This window comes from Rhinatrema bivittatum, chromosome 18 (assembly GCF_901001135.1).
Source record: "Rhinatrema bivittatum chromosome 18, aRhiBiv1.1, whole genome shotgun sequence".
NCBI lineage: Eukaryota > Metazoa > Chordata > Amphibia > Gymnophiona > Rhinatrematidae > Rhinatrema > Rhinatrema bivittatum.
In genome coordinates, this window is record NC_042632.1 from 35,355,548 (window position 1) to 35,374,758 (window position 19,211).

Sequence of the window (19,211 nt, forward strand, 5' to 3'; positions counted from 1 at the left end):
TATCAGCTCCCCCCCTCGCCCCATGTCTAAAATTCAATGGCTGGCATTGGCACCGGGAGGAAGAGATGCTCGCTGATGTTGGGGGGGGCCCAGTCTGAGAAGCTGCTGCCACTTTTGTTGTTGGGGGTGGGGCTTGGATCAAGAAATGCAGCCATTGGGGCTCAGGCTATGAATTGCTAATATGGTCTCTCTCTCCATCTCACCTCTTGGAATCTCCAGCAGATTTGCTTCATGGTCCCTGCAGCTGGAGAGTGGGAGAAGGGCTGGTAGGAGTCTGAGAACTGGAAAAGGGGGCTGGGTTAAGAAATGGAGAGGGTAAGATGAGCGAGAATGTGGAGGAATTATGCCTGGGGTGCTGTGAGTTGAGGATGGGAAGATGATGAACCTAAGATCTGGGTGTTAGAGGATGGGAACGATGAAAGCCAAACGAGGAGATAGGCTAGGAAAAGAAAAAGAACATGGATGGTTACAGGAGAAACAAAGAGGAAGACGGGAGAGATGAGCATGGGCAATAGATGAGAGATGTTAACTCTGAAGGGGTGATAAATAGGGAACTGGAGGGTGAGAAAAGTGACCTGGAGATAAAATTGTGTGCCGAGCTAGATATGTAACGATTCCTGCAGGATCATTAAGAAGACGATAAGTCTGATTCCTTCAGACATTCTGCTACTCCTTCCGGAGATTTAAAGCACTTGCACTTTTACCCATTTGGCTCGTTACCTCATTTGAAACTGCTCCTGGAGGGGATTGTCAGTGGGAAACCCTGCCTCCTCTAATGACATCACAATTTGAGCCCTGCGGGATTGTTAAAGAAATGGACCCCCAGGTGGGTCCACCGGTCCTTTCGCTGAGACCTTTGTCGAGAGCTTGGGTTAGGCTATTGTTAGCTTTGTGCTTATATTAATGTTTGCTCTTTGCAATTTCTTGGAGAAGGCAAAGCCTCTCACAGCTGTTGTTGAAGAACGCACTAGAGAAGGTCCAGTGGTCAGCTGAAGCAGAGGAGGCCTTCCGGGCTGTGAAAGAGGCTTTATGCTCCAAACCAGTCATGACAAGTCTGGACTTCTCCAAACCCTTTACGATGTATGCTGATGCCTCAGAAGTAGGCTTGGGAGCAGTCTTAGCCCAAGAGATGGATGGCCAAGAACATCCTGTGGCATACATTAGCCATAAGCTGATGCCACAGGAGAGGCGTTACTCAACAGTTGAGAAGGAGCCCTTGGCAGTGAAGTGGGTCTTAGAGGTCTTATGCTGCTACCTGCAAGGATGGCAGTTCAGACCATCAACCGCTCCTATGGATAAATAGAAACAAGGATTCCAATGCGAGGGTGATGAGATGGCTCCTGGCCCTGCAGCCCTTCAACTATAAAATATGACATAGGGCAGGAAAGGAAACCACTAATGCAGATTTCCTGTCCAGAGAGGTGTCTCTGGTACAGGCAGGTGTTCACCTAAATTAGTGTGAGCTGAGGGGAAGGGTATGTGAGAAAGTATCCAAGAAACTACTTCAAACCACCTTAAAGAACCGGCCACAACTATCTACCCTGGTCCTCCTTAAGGATAAATCCTGCAAAGGATTCTGGATGAAGGAATGTTCCCCTCACCATATTATAAGGCGTCAGGGCACAGAAGAGTTAGACTCTGGGAAGCAGGCAGGAAGCCAGCATATGTGAAGACCAGTTATGTTTGAGTTTGTTTGTACCTAGCATTGCAAGGTAAGCAATTTTCTTTCTATTTGGTTTTGCACTATGAATAAATTTGCACCTAAAGAAACAAAGTTTAACTCCTTATGCTTCTTGGCTGTTTCCTAAGTCATGACTGGCCATGTTACCACCCGGGGGTCCAGAAATGAAACAAAAATGGTATCATTTGTTGCATTTTACCCATTCATTTCAAATGAATGCATATCCCTAGCAAATATATTTTGGATTAAAGACTCTGCGAAGTTGATAAAAAGCATGTAACTTTATGGGTAATTAATCCTTTGTGGGCCAGTTCATGAGTGGAGTGGAGGATGTTAATTGAATGGCTCTGTTGGCACTATTGGTTTTTAAGGGTCATATTTGTAGTCTTAGGAAAACCATTAATAATCATCTCTCAATGGAGCATCAAACAGTTAACACGTCTAGACTAGCTTTTTTCATTGAAAGACTCTGACAACTCTCCCCTTGTTAGTTCAAGAGGCCTTGGTGATAGCGATTCATATTTTTGTAAGATCACGAATCAACTAGTGCAATTCATTGTACACGGGTCTTAGAAAGAGCTTATGTAAGCTGCAGTTCAGAATACAACAGCCAGACCAAAAAGATTCTGCTATCACCTCCATTTGATACTCTATAAAATTGCCACACTAGTCCTAGAGACACTACATGGGGCTTGTCCCACATATCTATTGAAAAGCTTAATTCCCTGTATACCAGGACACCTGCTGAGATCATAACGGCAGCTCTATTAACTACACTACGCCATCATTATTCCAGAACAAAAAATGTTTCTGCCAAGCACCAATCATTTGGAACACATTCCCCTAAGACATTAATTTGGTAGACAGCTACTAACTTTTAAAGAAACAGCTGATGCTCTGGCAATTCCATCAGGCCTTTGACTAAAAGGAATAGGTTACTCCACTTAATTAATATAAAGTAGAGGACAACTGTCCCAGGCCACTTGCAACACCTGGTGCTGCTGCTGCTGTACGTACCCCAATAATAATCTGCTCAATGTGTTTAAGGGGCTACGTGCCCAACGTTGTTGCGTAGGATTTCACTGTGCAATTCGTTTTATTTAATGCTGCACTGTTTATCTATCCACTGTTTGTCTTGACTGCTTTATTTGTGTCAATGTGATGGTTTTATTTACAGAGTAATTTTCAAAACCATATCTGTGGATAAAACAGTGCTTTACCAGCAAAACAGACTTTTAAAAAATTGGCCACCCTACAGGCAGGTAATAGTGCATGCATAAGGACTGTGTGTGCATATGTTTATCCTCAGTGTGAAGAGATGTTCTTCTGGGTGGAGTTGGGGTTTGGGTTTGGACTTATGCTTGTAAGTTTGAAAATTCTTGCCTTTTTTTTGTGTGTGTGTGGGGGGGGGGGGAGGGAAGTACCCTCACAAATTAAAATGTATAGATGCGGGCAGGTAGTTTTTCTTGGATAATTTTCAAAGGGGAAGTATGCATATTTTCCCTTTGAAAATCAGTGTGTAAAGTTCATGGATAAAAAGTACCCACACACTTTGAGTCAGTACATTCAGTTTTAAAATTGCCTCCTTATTTTATGGCAATAGGTTTTGAATTTGTAGCTTATTTTGAGCACATCAGGAAGGGCAAATATAAAAAAAAAAAAGTAAAGATGACAACTTCTCGTGAGAATCCCAAAATTCTTTTTGTTTTCTTTTTTTAATTTTAGCCATGCCACACGTTTTCTGGAACATCTTGCATAATCTCCCGAACAGAGCCCTTTACGACAGGGGCGTGTTCGGCAAAACCCAATTTCTTAAGAGATAATTCAATACCTGGGGCCAAAAGAAGATGAGTGAATTGACCCCGAAAAGATCTATGAAAGGTTTGATGCCATTAGCAAGAAGAAATGACTTTTGAATTGGTATGAAAGCCAAGTCAAACCCTCTGTGGATTAGTAAAGGAATACAGAGACTTTCATTGCAAGGCCTGGAGTCTGGTTAACATGTGGAACAGGAAGCTAGGGGGGGAAATAATAAATCAGCTGGGTTCAGAGAGGGATCAGGCAAAATGTTTATGGGAAGATAAATCAAGTCATAGCTAGACCAATTAATATAAGAGACAGATCCATACAGGTTCAATTCACCGCAGGTTCTATCTGCCACGCATGTAAACCATGATTGCTAGAAACTGGCAGAGTGTGAGAGCAGATAGTTAAGTGTGCACATGCCTTGTTTCTTGTATACTATCTCCAAGCAACCCCCCTCACACACACACTCACACACCCCCTTGCATGGCTTTGTCTGAGGCGGGGTGCAAGGCTCAATGGATATTTGGTTTGACCCGGTAACTCAGACCTTATCAAGCCTTTCACATCTCGGTCCCAGATCCCCATCTAATCTGGCAGTAACAGTGGCGGAATATCAAAACGCACTGTTGGTTCTGCATAAAGTTATTTGATGAAATTAGCCTAATTCTCAGTGGTTAACTAAAAATATCGCTGCAGAGCAGTAAAAGAACAGGTGGAAAAGAACAGTTTCTGCAGACAAGTGAAGCATTCATGGGCAGCCATAAACAACCCTTGTGAAATACGTTTTCCAGTACAAAAAGCCAGCGTATGTTGTTTTTATACCACCTTTTTGGCTGGAGAGAAAAATAGCACTTCTATTAATAAAGAGCTGCTGCTCATTTGAAATTTATTTATTTATTTATTTATAATTTTTATATACCGACATTCTTGATAAAAATATCAAATCAAATCGGTTTCCATTGAAACAGAACAGTCGCAGCTGTGGCGTTACATTGAAACAAGAAGAGGCGATGCATTTCAGAATGTCCCTCGCTGTCATGATACCACTGAAATCTACTTTGTGTACTGTAATCGTGAAGCCTATGTCAGAGCTCCGCCAGGAGAGGGAGCAGAGACATCAGCTGTCAGGCAAGCGGCAGGGACCTCTGAAAAGCTGCTAGCTAGGAGCACAGTCTCTTCGCAACTTCCTTAGCTGGAGAATTCATGTAAATCATTCACCAGAGGAAATGGGTTGAGGCAAAAGAAAAGGAAAAAAGAGGAAGAAAAAAACAACAGATGGAGGGAGCTTTCCCCAAACTCAGCCTGGGGACCCCACAGCCAGTCGGGCTTTTGGAGGATAATCCACCATGAATATGCATGAGATACATTTGCACACCATGGAAATTGAGCATATGCAAATGTATCTCATGCATATTCATGGAGGGTATCCTGAAAACCTGACTGGCTGTGGGGTCCCCAGGACGGGTTTGGGAAGCCCTAGCTCTAAGGTGCGCAGGAGACTACCTAACACCTTTCTCCTTTCCAGGTGTGTTTCAGTTGTCCCACAGTTTACAGCTCACAGCACCTGCAGCCTTCAGGGACCCCGTGTAATTTAAAGCACAGGACAGATGAAGAAAGCCCTGGCAGGGGTAAGGATGGGGGTGGTCTCCCATGCACCTTAGTGGGAGCATTGCCTAGAACCCCTGCTGGAAATCTGCTTATCACCTCACGGGCCTTACTAGAGCACAATTTGAGGGGAAAAAATAGTAACAACATCCCCAGTCTTATTGGGGGTCCGTACTGGGATAAATCCGCACATATTTTTTTTACCAGTGAGGTTTGCACCAATTTTCAAAGGGAATGCATGCAATTTTCAAAGGGGATGCAAACACACATACTTTCCTTTTCAAACTTGTCACAGGCACTCACCAACTCTTGAACCTGCTTTTTTACGTGAGTATTTTTTAAATTGAAAATAATGTGCATATGATTGAAAATACAATCTGTGTGATAATTTTCAAAAGGATTTACACGTATAAAAGTAGCCTACATCGTAGCTATTTTCAAAAGCCTGCTTAGGCGCATAAAGGGCCAGATTTTCAAAAGGTTCCACGCGCTGGGCCTATTTTCAAAAGGCCCAGTGACGCGCGGGCAGAGGCTCCCGGCACAGCCACCATTTGCCACTGTGCCGGGGATCGCGTACTGGCAATTGGTCGGCACGCACAACTTACTTCAGCCCTAACCTGCGCACCATGTTATAAAATCGGGCGTACATGTGCGCGTGCCAGGTAGCGCACGCACATGTACGCCCGTGCGTACCTCTGAAAATCTACCCCAAAGTGTGTAAAAGGTAGTTATAATATTGTAAATCCTTTTAAGAATTACCCCCAGGTGCATTATTTTTCCTCTCTGACCTAAAAAACACCACCAGGAGTGCCTCCTTATAATATGACTGTAGTATATAATAATAATTACAGTTATTATTATTTAGGTTAACAACATTAAATGCATTACTTAAACAAGAGATGCAGCATTCACAAAAGAAAATAAGTTCACAAAAAAATGACATTAAAAAGGGAATTTAATAGCAAAAATCCAACAACTGCATTTGTATGAAAACAAAAAACAAAACCCTCCAATCCATATGTAACCATCTAGCAGCCATCCTTATGAATTACCCCAACAGTTAAACTTTTCAGTATATACAGCTGATAACTTCCCCTCCCAATGGGTCCTCTCAGCCTCACACGTTACCTATAATCTGTACTTATTTATTTATTTATTTAAGAGTTTTATATATTGTCGTTCCAAGATAAGATCTCAACGGTTTACAAAGTCATCGTTAGCTTTCTAGGTCAACATTCTCATTTTAGGTCAGTATTCATATTCTGGGTTAATACAAACAGCTAATACATAGTTGAGGTCATATTCATACATTATCTAGTTTAGAGCATTTTCTAGCTTCTTACAAGTCTAAATACTAATTCTAGGTCAACACAACATCATCAAGTATGTGTTAATTAAGATGCTATTTTATTTCATTATCCTATGTGCCATACTCATGATGTACTCTTTTACATTTTTATATTGTTCAATTCTTTTTATTCCATTTACTAATATTTTTATCGGCCTTTATGTTAGATTATAGGCTTTTCTAAAGAGCCATGTTTTCAGTTCTCATCTGAAACTCTTTCTTTCTGTTATCAGACGTAGTGGTTCTGGAAGAGAGTTCCATAACTGCTATGGAAAACATTCGGTCTCTTATTTGCGTTAAGCAGGTGCTCTGTGTTGTTGGCATTTTTAGCAATCCTTTCTCTTGCAATCTTAGGGGGGGGTCATTTTCCTATCTTTTCGCATGCAATAGCTAAAAAGGGGCGGAGTTGGGGCGGTTCCAGCACTGGAAGAGGAGGAGTTGGGGTGGCGTTGGGGTGGATGCTGCGAAGACTTCACTGGCGGCGATAAGGTAAGCCACGTTATCGCCGCCAGTAGTGCGCCCAATAGCGCCACCTTTCACGGTGGCGCTATTGGGTCTGAAAGCCGGCAACGATAACACTGCGGTGGTGTGATCGCTGCCGGCTTTCACAGGCCCACCCCCGTTACCGCCAAATTCAGGGAACTTGGCGAAATTAGAAAATCCAGCCCTTAGGGCTCTCTGTGGTGTGTATGGTTGAAGACTCACTCCTAATAGGCATGGGTTAATGTTGTTGATGATATTAAGAATTATAGTCTATAGTGGATTCTGTATTGTACAGGAAGCCAGTGCAGTGCTTTCAGTGAGGGGGTAATGTGGTCGAATTTCCTTTTCCCTAGTAGCAGTCTGGCTGAGGCATTTTGTAGTAGTTGTAAAGGTTTTTTGAGTCCAGATGGTAGGCCTAGTAATAGGGAATTGCAGTAATCTATGTTGGAAAATATTAGAGATTGTAGAACAGTGCGGAAGTCCTCTATTGTTAGTGAAGGTTTCAGTCGACGTAATATTCGAAGCTTAGAGTATCCTGTTTTAATTAGTTTGCTTATATGCTTTTTCATTGACAAATTTTCATCAATTTGTATTCCTAGGACTCGTACCTAGTCAGAGGGAATAATGTTAAAATTTCCTAGGTCTAGGATTGGTGGTTTATTTATTGAGGAATTTCTCCTCAACCATACAATTTCAGGGGGGGGGGTTGTGTTTAATGTTTATTTCAGCTGAGTTAATCTTTGTTGTATTGCATTAATGTATGTTGACAGTGTCAAGGTAGTTTTTTCAAATGATTTTGTCGAATGGGATATAGAATTGTATGTCATTTGCAAAAAGGAAGATTTTGATTCCTAGTTCTGCTAGTAATGCGCATAGTGGCAGCATGTAAATGTTAAATAGTGTAGCCGAGAATGCAGATCCCTGGGGGACACCTGTTTCGACTGGGAAGGTGTTAGATATGTGGTTGTCCAGTTTTACTTGGAATGATCTGTTTGCTAGGAAGGACGAGAACCAGTTGAAAACAATTCCATCTAATACAATTTTTCTCAGCTGGTGGCATAGCAGGGTGTGGTCTACGGTGTCAATTAGTACCAGGATATAGGTGTCAATTAGTACCAGGATATAGGATTCAACATTATCAAACCCCTGAAGTACAGGATCAGTTGGAGAAATGAGAAGGGTTTCTGTAGAGTGATCTTTTCTGAAGCCAAATTGGTTAGGGAATAGAATATTATTGTCTTCTAGGTAGCTTTCTAGTTGTGGTAACACTGCTTTTTATACGATTTCAGCCTGTTGATAGTTATCTCAATCATCACTTTTGCCGAATTTATTTTTAAGGATGGGTTTAATCACAGCTTGTTGTGCTTTATTGATGATCAATCCTTCTGATAGCGAGTGGCTGATCATAGTTGTGATTGTTGGTGTAATTACACTGTGTATTATTTTTAGGGAACTTGCAGGGATTGGATCCAGTGGGTGTATAGGAAGCTTAATGTTTGTGATGATTTTGTTGATTTCGAGTTTAGATACTGTGTCGAATGAGTTCCATTTTGCTTGTCCGTGTTTTTCTTCATGTTCATTTGTAAGTAGGCAGGTGGAGAATTGTGTTTTTAACCTATTGATTTTATTTAACAAAGAAGTGGTGTATTCATTGCATGAGTTTTTTGAAAAAATTGTAGTTGTTCAAAATTGAGGACAATGGGTCCTTTATTAAGTTTTTGACTTGAAGAGTAGTTTGGAATTGAATATTACACCATGAATTTGTTTAGTGTAGTAGTCTTTTTTTGCTTTATTGATTTGCTCCTGGTATTAGTTGGGATTTGTATATTTCTAGTGATTTCGTGGATTGGCATTTCTGCCATTGCTTTTCAGATTTTCTCAGGGTTTGTTTAGTGCGTCTTAGCTCTTCACAATACCAGGGTTTCCTTTTGTTTGTAGATGTGTTGTGTTCTTTCTGGTATGTTTTTTCCTGGACAGGGCATAGATTATCAGCAATGTCATTGATGATTTTTTTCCCAGAGTCAAATGCTGAGGTGGCTTTATCAAATTTAAAGTCAGTTGTTTTATTTTTAATGGTCTCTTCAAGCATTTTTGGATCTATCTTTTTCCTGTATGTGAATGATTGATTAATATGTGATTTTTGTTTGCCGTGTGTTGAAGAGGGTTATTTCTGTTTTTATTAGTTGGTGATCAGGCCATGGTAGTATGTAGTAAGATGAGTTGATTCTGAAGTTAGTGTTATTGGTGAATATTAGGTCAAGAGTGTGTCCACCTTTGTGTTTTTTTCCGGGGGGGGGGGGGATTTGTTTAATTTGTTTCCATTTTGTTTTAATTTAGCACGTTAAAACCATTTAGTGTGCCTTAAAACTCCTTTACTGCAAGCCAAAACAATGTCGGATGTAGGCATTATTACTTATTGCAGTACATGATGGACCGACTGCACATTAACTGACTTACCCTGAAGGCACTAATCAGGGCCAGTGGAAGGGTCTATAGCGCCCTAGGCAAACCAGTGTAATACCACGCCCACCCCCCCGCCTCCCCCTCCCCCAAACCAACTCTGAGCTGACAGTGGCCCTCGAACAGTGGTAGATATATATGATCATGTTGCTTACAGTTCGTTCTCTCTCACTCTCTTTCTTCAGCCATGTTGCACTTGCTGCCTTCTGGTTCATGATTGGTCTCATACCTCTGTTTGTATTTTGAAAATGGCGCACCCTCAACCTCGATGGTGCCCCTCCCACTGCCTAGTCCCACTTAATGGTTATTATATTGGGACACTGCCCCCAGTTTGGGTTTATGTTATGGATGAATGTTTCCCCTACCAATTTTCTTTTCCCCATTCATTACTTTGCTCATCCTTGTTTCTGTAATCAAGTGTTCCTGATATTTAAATTTGCGAATAAAGAAATATGAAGTTAAAAAAACAATTTAGTGTGCACTAAACATTTTAGTATGCTTTATAAATTTTAGTGTGCACCAGGAAAACAAGCAAAACGTAATTTTAAAAAAATCTAATGCTTTCACAGATAGATATCTAAACCCCATTTCCTGCCTCAATGATTGGATTACTAGAGTGCTGACAAATCTTTTTATATGGTAGATATGTGGTTGCTTACCAATGATGGGATCAGATATTCTGATTAGAGATGTGAATCATTTTTTGTGTTTGTGTTGTTCTTTGTTTTTCGGCCGCCGCAGGAAATGTCGTTTTTTTGTGGTTCGGGTCTTTTCGCAAAAAAAATCATTTTTGAGTTAGCGCGCACTAACAAAAACCGTTAGATTTTGTTACTTTTTTATTAGTTTTTGTTAGTGCACACTAATCCGAAAAACGAATTTCGCGAAAAAATGGGAAAATCCAGATCGTTTTTTGGGCTCCCCAAAACATGCCGAATTGGACAATTTTGTTGAAATTTTCCAATTCGGCAAAAACGAATGCACACCTCTAATTCTGATTAGCTGATCTGGTTTTCTCTTGTGCAGAAAATCTTTGATCTGTTGCTTTGTAAAAAGTTGTTGTCAGGGGAGGAGGGGTTTGTTTGTTTTTTTGAGACAGAATAACAGAAAATAAGGTGAGCCCTTAAAATACAGCTACTAAAGAATAATTAAAAAAAAAAACAAAAACGTATACACTTTTCATCCCTGATTGACTCAAAACATCAGCTATGATATATATTCAGCAACATTAAAATGACAGATGCAAACAGCTCAGAACTCTACCATCTTAGAGAATACTGCTGGACCACCATGAAAAATAAATGCTCATGATACTGTAATATTGTATGTTATATAAAATGTTTTGATAATTGAGATAGATAAACTAAATGTAGATTGGGATGCATTCTGTTATGGTATAAATGTAGCAGTCTCTCCTTAGGTCGTGTGTGTGTGTGTGTGTGTGTGTGTGTGAATACTCCTAACACCATTCAGATAGCTTCCCCGAATCATCTCAAAAGATTCTCCCCCCCCCTCCTCCCCCAGCTCCCCATGCTTTCCTCTGTCATTGTAGAGAGGGTTAATATTAACATCTCATCACAAAGCTGTGCCAGTCACCTCCATACCAGTGAGGCAGACAGAGAGCGCAGAGAAAACGAGAGGGAGATAGAGAGGCGGGTGGGAGGGGGGGAAAAAAACCCCAGGCTTTTGAAGTCTCCTGGCTTTGCCTGGTGGTGGAGGCTGTCTGTGCTGCAAGCGAGGGAATCAGAGGAAAGAAGTGAGAAGCCGAAGGTCGCCTGCATAGCAACAGGATGAAGAGGTTCCAAGCGAACCATCTGCAGCAGGTAAGTGGCAAGCCCCTCCCTCTCTTTAAAAAAAAAAAATAATAATCACACTGAGAATTAATTGTCGCGGAAAAGAAGCATGTCCCGCTGATTATATAGCATCAGTACCTATTATTAGTATTGAGTTTTCGACTAGAAAACATAATACTAGCTATTGCACTTTGGCTCAGAGACTGGAGGCAGCCTTTGTTTATCGTTGTGTTTTAAGATGCTGTTTTTGTTTGCCCTGATTTATATTCTCATTGCTGTCTTTGATAGAAAAAGGGAAAGGATGCTGGAGTTTCACCACCGTCCGTGTCATGGAAACAATGGATCTGTAACAAATTGAGTTCCTGGGGGGGGGGGGGGGGGGATGTTTTAAAGAGGGGGAGAGGAAGAGGAAGCCCGGTAAGATTTTTTGCCTGATTTGTAATAAGCTCTTCTTCCAGTTTGGGAAGGATCAAGGCCAGGCTGCTTCTACCTGGCTTCTTTGCCAGATCATGAGCCGTTTGCAGTGTGGAAGCCTTCGCCAGGGCTTTTGCCTCGGGGTGATTTTTGGGCTGCCCCTTTAAAACATGTAGGACAATGTGCGCTGGGTGGGTGGGAGCTTCCATTGACACAACATAAACAAAAGCAATTGGCATAAGTAGCACATAGGGGTTTTTATTTCTAGATCTATGTGCTAGGTATGCAATTATTTATTTTTCAAAATGAAATGTCCAAGGAAAATAATTCTTTACTGGCTGTATTTTAAGGGCTCACCTTATTTTCTCTCGTTTTTATTTTTTTTTTAGGAGAATATAAGGCACTTTGACTGACTGAAATTGAATTTAGCATGAGCACATTTGTGTTATAAATAACGGGGTGAATTTTCAAAACATTTCAGTGCATAAAACTAGCGAGTGCGTGCGTAAGTGGCTTGAGCTCGCATACGTGCTGTTTCAAAAGCATCAAAAATGTGTGCGTATTTTCGGTCTCGTGCGCACATTTACGAATGAAAAAAGGGGCGGTCTTAGAACGTTCTGGGGCGCAGCCAAGAGCTAAACGCGCAAGTTGCTATTTTATAAGAGACTTGCGCATGTACATTTTTCAATTTATATGCGTACTTTTACACCTGCTAATTATCTTGCTGAATTCATATCAGACTCGTCTGTTGTTTACTATTGGTTGGGTGGGAGGTCTGGTCGACCTGGGGAGAATTCAGTGAAGAATTAGGAGGGTCTCAAGGACCTGAAGAAGGTGGAGGTTTTGGCATATTGATGATTTCAGTTGTGCATGCGAGCGAGGCCTACTTTTTTCTCTGTATGAAATATATATGCGCCTGTTTTTAAAATAAGAAAAGTATGCGCTTTGAATGCCTAGCAAGAATTCGCATATACGCGCACAGATATGTATCTCATAATACGTGCGTATCTGATATGCGTGGATTATAAAATACCATCGTAGACCTCTGTACAGCCATATATATGTGGATATGGGGCCGTGAGGTGTTGTTTAAAAGTTACCCTCAAAATTTGCTATAAAAATTAATTTTCTGTTCTTATATAAATGCAGAGATCATTTAAAAAAAAAAAAGCAATTTAGTGAATGGGAGCTTCTTTGAAATAATTTTATGAGTGACTACTTGGGATAGCTTATTTTTTTAATTATTAGGCACATTGTTGTAGCTTGGGGATATTTTGAAGCTTTGTGTAAATTACATTTTCTCTCAGATTATGTGAGATCAGCACAAGATAGCTAAGGTAAGAGCTTACATCCCATCCAAGAGCTGTCAGGCCTGTTAAAACATTGATCTGATCAATCAATAGATCTCTTGAGAGGTCAAAAAATGTCTGGATGCCCTCTCTCTCTTCCCTCCCTGTTTTACATTAGCTAATTTCTGTCTCCTCCAGAAGAAACTCTTCCTCCTTCTCTCCCCCCCCCCCCAACTGAATATTTAAAAAAAGGGGTGCGTGAAAGTGGAAGTTAAGTAATCAGAAATAAGAAAGGAAGGTCTATCCTGTGGTTAAATGGGAGGATAAATGACAACACTGCAGGACATTTTGTGCCAGGCTGCAGAGAATGTTAGCTGGCACTCATCACCAAAGCTTCCAGTTACTTGGCCTAAGACAGCAAAGTGTAGAGGGGAGTGCAGAGTGGGAGATTGGAGTTACCACTAAGGAGAACAAGATTTCAAAGACAGTTTTGGAAATCTGGTAACGTTGTAGCATGGATGAGAGCAGAAGAAGACCAGTTGGCCTATATCCAGTCGGTCCATTTATTCCTATAACATAACATGAAAGTTCAAGCAAATCCATTCTACAAGTCCCCAGAGCTTCAGAAAGTAATCTATGGCCCCCGTCATAATTTACAACTGCAATCAGGAAAGGGGACTGACCAAGTAAAGCCCAGAGAGGTAACAATGTTGGGGAAAGGGACAATTCAACCCGGGGTAGTGTTAGCCAGGGTTTCTGCTACAGTGAGCAGCAGCATTTCTATGAATGGTTGAATAAGTCTGTAACAGAACTCCACCCTGGCTTCCCCTGCTCCAAATCTGAGGTTTTTAAGGTGCCCTTCCAAAGTATTCTCAGATTTGTAGTTGGGTTTTTTTCAGTAAGAAAAGTCAAACTACAAATCCCAACCTAATTGCATTACGCTGCCCATAGCACGCCTTTCTCCAAAGTACTTTACAAACAAAATATACACTCATTATTACAAAATTACACTTTGTATTAATTTTATCAACTACAAAAGCACTTGAGCCTGTGATCTACAAGACTGAAACAGACGTTCCAAGCAGATACCTTATCCGTCTTGTCTTTCAAAGGTTTCAAAATATGGGGGGAGGGGGAATGGGGGTGAGAAACAGGAAAACTAATAGAAAAAATGTCTTAAACTACAGCAATGCCCCAACATTAATCCGCCATGCCTTGAAAAAGGAGGAAGTGATCTAGCAAAAATGATGAGCTGGTTAGGCAAACCTTTGCCAATATTTTAAATATATGTTTGTAAGAGACTGGGGGGCGTGAAGAATTTATGCTTTGAGTAGGAGGGTCAATTTCAAAGAAAACCAGTTATTTTTACCCAGTTATCTTTAGGAATATTCTCAGATGAATCCAACAGGCTAGATTTGAGGATGAAAATTCAACAAATCTGGTTGGGCAAAATTTAACCAGCTAGATTTACAAATTTAAGGCTTTATTTACTAAGGCTTTTCTCCCATTCTGTATCTATGGGAAAAATGCTTAGAAAATGAGGCTTTTAGCCAGTCAACTCTACAAATCATGCTAACTGGTATGTGAATTTAATAAAATTACATATAGCCTGCCATTCCCCGCCACCCCAATGCATTTATAAAAATAAAAAGTGTCCAACATCCCAATACCTCTCCCTGCATTGCCAAAATAGGTGTAGCTGGTACCTCGAAAACCACTCCATGCCGATCCCCTACTTTCTTTAAAAAAGAAGTTGGCTGGCACCCTGAATACATAACCCTTCTCTGATTTAGGCACAGGCAACATAGGCACAGGCAACACAACACAGGCACGCGCCTAGAGTGCCAAATTCTGAAGGTACCCAAAAACTACAACCCATGCTGCTTTCTGAACTCTGGGGGTAACCCCCCCCCCTCCCATCCCTGATCCTCTGCCTACGGGCACTGTAAACTTAAATCCGGCCTTGGTTCTGACCCTCTTCTAAAAGCAAAAACATGGCCAGTGCCTCAAACCCCTCCCCCCTGTCTATCCCTCCTGATCCCCTTCATTCTTAAAAAAAATTGCTGCTGTTCTGAGCAGCTCACCACCCACAACCTTTCCACTCTTAGAAAAAATAGTTAGCGGTGTCCTGAAAAAAAAAACCCGTCCCCAGTCCCCTCCTTGCTTTAAAAAGAAACTCCAAGTGCATCCCATTTCCCACCCCCTCCGAACACTGGTCCTGGGACTGATGAGAGGGAACTATTTTAGATCTTGTCCTCAGCCGCATGCAGGACATTGTGTGAGAGGTAAGGGTAGTGGGGCCACATAGCAATAGTGATCACAATGCAATCAGATCTGACATAATCACTGGAAGGAGGGCATTAAGTAAAACTACTGGAGAAATATTGAACTTTAAATAGGGAAACTATGATAGAATGAGGAATTTAGCTAGAAAAAAAAATAAAAGGAGTGGTTACAAAGGTAAAAGGTTTACACAAGGCATGGATATCGTTTAAAAATACTGTATTTAAGTTCAGATAAACTGTATTCCATGCATTAAAAAGGTCAAATGAAGACCAAATGACTGCCAGCACGGTTAAATGACAAAGTGAAAGAGGCAGTTAAAACTGAAAGGATATCGTTCAAAAAATAGAAAGCAGATCCAAATGAGGAAAATAAGAAAGAGCATAAACACTGGCAAGTTAAATATAAACTTAACTTAATAAGGCAAGCCAAGAGAGAATTTGGACCTCTAGATGACCAAAGGGTAGAAGGGGCACTCAGGAAGAAAAAGGCCAAGGCAGAAAAACTAAAAGAATTCTTGTTTCATTCTTTATTGAGGAGAATGTTGGGGAAATACTACCAGAAATATGCTTTTTTAAATGATAATTCAGAAGAATTGAAGTAAATCACTGTAAAAATGGAAGATGTAAAAGCAAATTGTCAAATTAAAGTATAGCAAATTACCAGGATCAGATGGTACTCACCCTAGAGTTCTGAAAGAACTCCGATTTGAAATTGCAGACCTCTTGCTACTAATCTGTTACCTACTTATTGCTTAAAATAGCCACAGTACCTGAATACTGAAGGATGGCCAATGTAATATCAATTTTTACAAAGGACTCCAGTCTATAGTCTGGGAAACTATAGACTAGTGAGCCAAACATTGGTGCTGAGCAAAATCATAGAAGCTATATAAAAATGAAATTACTGACCATGGCTTAATAATGAAGAGTCTACATTGATTTAGCAAAGGGAAGTCTTGCCTTACCATTCTACTAGAGTTCATGGAAGGTGTTAATTTAATTCCATTTAAGATTTCTGTGCTGCTTTTTGTGGCTAGTCATTCACTTCAAAGTGGATCATCGCACAGTTAACCGTGCTACAAAGAATGATGATAACTTTCAGTCAAATGCACATGGCAGCATATATGCATGTATATGGCCACAAGCAGATTTACGCAAGTATTTTATAAATCATGTGTTTGATATATATGTGTTTTATACAATACACATATCTCTACCCTGTAACATATGTGTGTATGTATGTTTATGTACGAATAAATGCAATGCATTGAAACCAGGTATATCAATGCATTGGATATATGGGTAAAACCTACTGACAATTCAATAGCATACATTGTAGCAATTTTCAAAAGTGTTAAATGTATGTATAACAGGTAAATGAGCTATTGAAAATTGTTATGATAGTTCACCCAAACCATCCACTCAGTCAGCACACAATATGACAATAAATACATTTAATATCACCGACACCAAATAATTAGCATGTGTAGAAATAAAATAATTAGCATGTGTAGAAATAACATAAGTTGGGAAATGTACACACGTGCCTTTTAAAATAGCAACTTACACACGTGTGAGCCCCACCCCAGAAAGCCCCCAGACTTCCCCTTTTTTACGCACATAAATGTGCAAACGAAAATAAAAATGCATGCATTTCTTTTACTGTCATAAAATACAGAATATGCGAGTGTATTTTAATTTTTGCACATGTAAAGTTTAGAAAATTCACCCCACTATATGCAAATTTACAGATGTAATAAATGTGGATTTTCAGATGGCATTTGATAAAATCCCTCATAAAACTACTCAGGAAATTAAAAAGTTAAGGGATAGTAAGCAATCTCCTATTGTGGATTGGTAATTTGTTAAAAGACAGGACACAGAGTAGGATTAAATAGTCAGTTCTCCTAAAGGCAGAAAATACATTATGGTGTATACCAGAGATATGTACTGGGATCTGTGCTGTTTAACATATTCATAAATAAGCTTGAAAAGGGACCAATGATTGAGGTGATCAAATTTGCACACAAAATTATGCAAAGGTGTTAAAAACATGAGTAGACTAAGAGGAATTGCAGAAGGCCCTTGTGAAATTGGAAGACTTAGGTAAATAAAATGAAATGTGGACAAGTGCAAAGTGATACACATAGGAAAATAATCCTAATTATAGGTACTTAATGCTAGGTTCTGAATTAGAAGTCACCATCCAAGAAATGGATCTTAGTGTCATTTGGCAGGGGGGAATGAAGATAAGAGGATTTACAGTCAGACAACTACCAACTAGGATTGGACTGCATAGTCTGGGTAAACAAATAAGCATGGGAGTAGCTTGCTTGTAGCGGCGGTTACTACCCCGAATCAATTAAGCCTGATCTTCACTTTGAATACATATACAGCGCTGTTCACTGCTTCAACGGCAGGGGGGAATGAAGATAAGAGGATTTACATTCAGAAACTACCAACTAGGATTGAATTGCATAGTCTGGGAAAACAAATAAGCATGGGAGTAGCTTGCATGTTGTGGCGGTTACTACCCCGAACCCCTTTCAATACATACAGGGGTAGATTTTATAAAATTACGCGCTGGATTTTATAAGATTCGTACGTAGCTGCACGTATCTTATAAAATCCGGGGTCGGCGCGCGCAAGGGGGTGCACATTTGTGCAACATGCACGCGACAAGCCCGGCGTGTGCTGCCTGTTCCCTACGAGGCCACTCCGAAATCGGAGCGACCTCGGAGGGAACTTTCCTTCCACCTCCCTTCACCTTCCCCTCACCTTCCCCTACCTAACCCACCCCCCCCAGCCCTATCTAAACCGCCCCTACCTTTGTTGGCAGATTTACGCCTGCTGGAAGCAGGCGTAAATCTGCGCGCGCCAGCGGGCTGCTGGCACGCCATCACCCGACCCGGGGGCTGGTCCAGAGGCCTCGGCCACACCCCTGGGCCAGCACCACACCCCAGACCCACCCAAACCACCCCTGACCCACCTCTGGACACACCCCCTCCCCGCCCCTTTTACGAAGCCCCGGGACTTACGCGCGTTCCGGGGCTGTACACACGCCCGCGGCCTATGCAACATAGGCGCGCCAGCGCACAAGTGCCCTGCACACATAAATCTGGCCGGATTTACGCGTGCAGTGCTTTTAAAATCCGGCCCACACAGCGCAGCTTACTGCTTCAATGGCAAGGGGATGAAGAAAAGAGGATTTATATTAAGACAACCAACAAGGACTACATTGCACAGCCTGGGTAAACAAATAAGCATGGGAGTAGCATGCTTATTGCAGTGGTTACTACCCCTAACCAATTAGGCTTGATACTTCACTTTTATGCAGCTCCAGCACTGCTCTCTACATCAATGGCAGGGGTGGAAGGAAAATTAGAACCAAAAAGTTACCAATAAGGGCCCTGACCTCAGCAGTCAGAGTATCAGATAAGTATGAGAAAAATAACTGTGAAAGCTTGCTGGGCAGACTGGATGGGCCGTATGGTCTTCTTCTGCCGTCACTTCTTTGTTTCAATGTTTCTATATTGAAATCCTCAGCTCAAGGATGAGGCAACAGTCAAAAAAAGCAAAGAGGATATAATGACCTTAATGGCCGGGAGCACTAGGTGGCTCTTTCTTAATTCCAATACCAATCAAAAAGAAACAGTCCAATATATTGGAAATCCAGAGACCTAAAGTATAAACCAAAAAAATGTATCAATGGTCAACTGGTCATATATTTCAGAACAAAATAAAAATATTAATTTTAATATGGAATTTTGTAGGACTGACACCGAGACAGCTTATTAAATCCAAAAGCTGCTCCTTGTTGAAAGTCCACTTTACTTTATTATTTCTTTATAAAATAATTTTTAGCATTTTATTTTATAGAATAATTAAAAATTAAATTGTAATCCAACAGGAGGTGAGCAGTATAGCAATAACTTGTTCTATCTTAACTCTATGTGTTATAACAACGTGAGCAATTCCAACTTAAGCAGTACTTATCTTGCCGACAACGTAGCAATCCAGACCCCGACATGAATCCATATTTCGATATCA

The 19,211-nt window shown here is 40.9% G+C and overlaps 1 protein-coding gene across 1 annotated transcript in view; it reads left to right on the plus strand.

The window, feature by feature from the left end:
* The first annotated feature begins 1,078 nt into the window (after positions 1-1,078).
* SLC6A7 (solute carrier family 6 member 7) overlaps positions 1,079-19,211 on the plus strand; it is a 78,809-nt gene continuing 60,676 nt past the window's right edge. The window contains exon 1 of the mRNA XM_029583440.1: positions 1,079-1,227. Coding sequence (XP_029439300.1) covers positions 1,079-1,227 — 149 coding nt within the window. The remainder of the gene's footprint in view (positions 1,228-19,211) is intronic.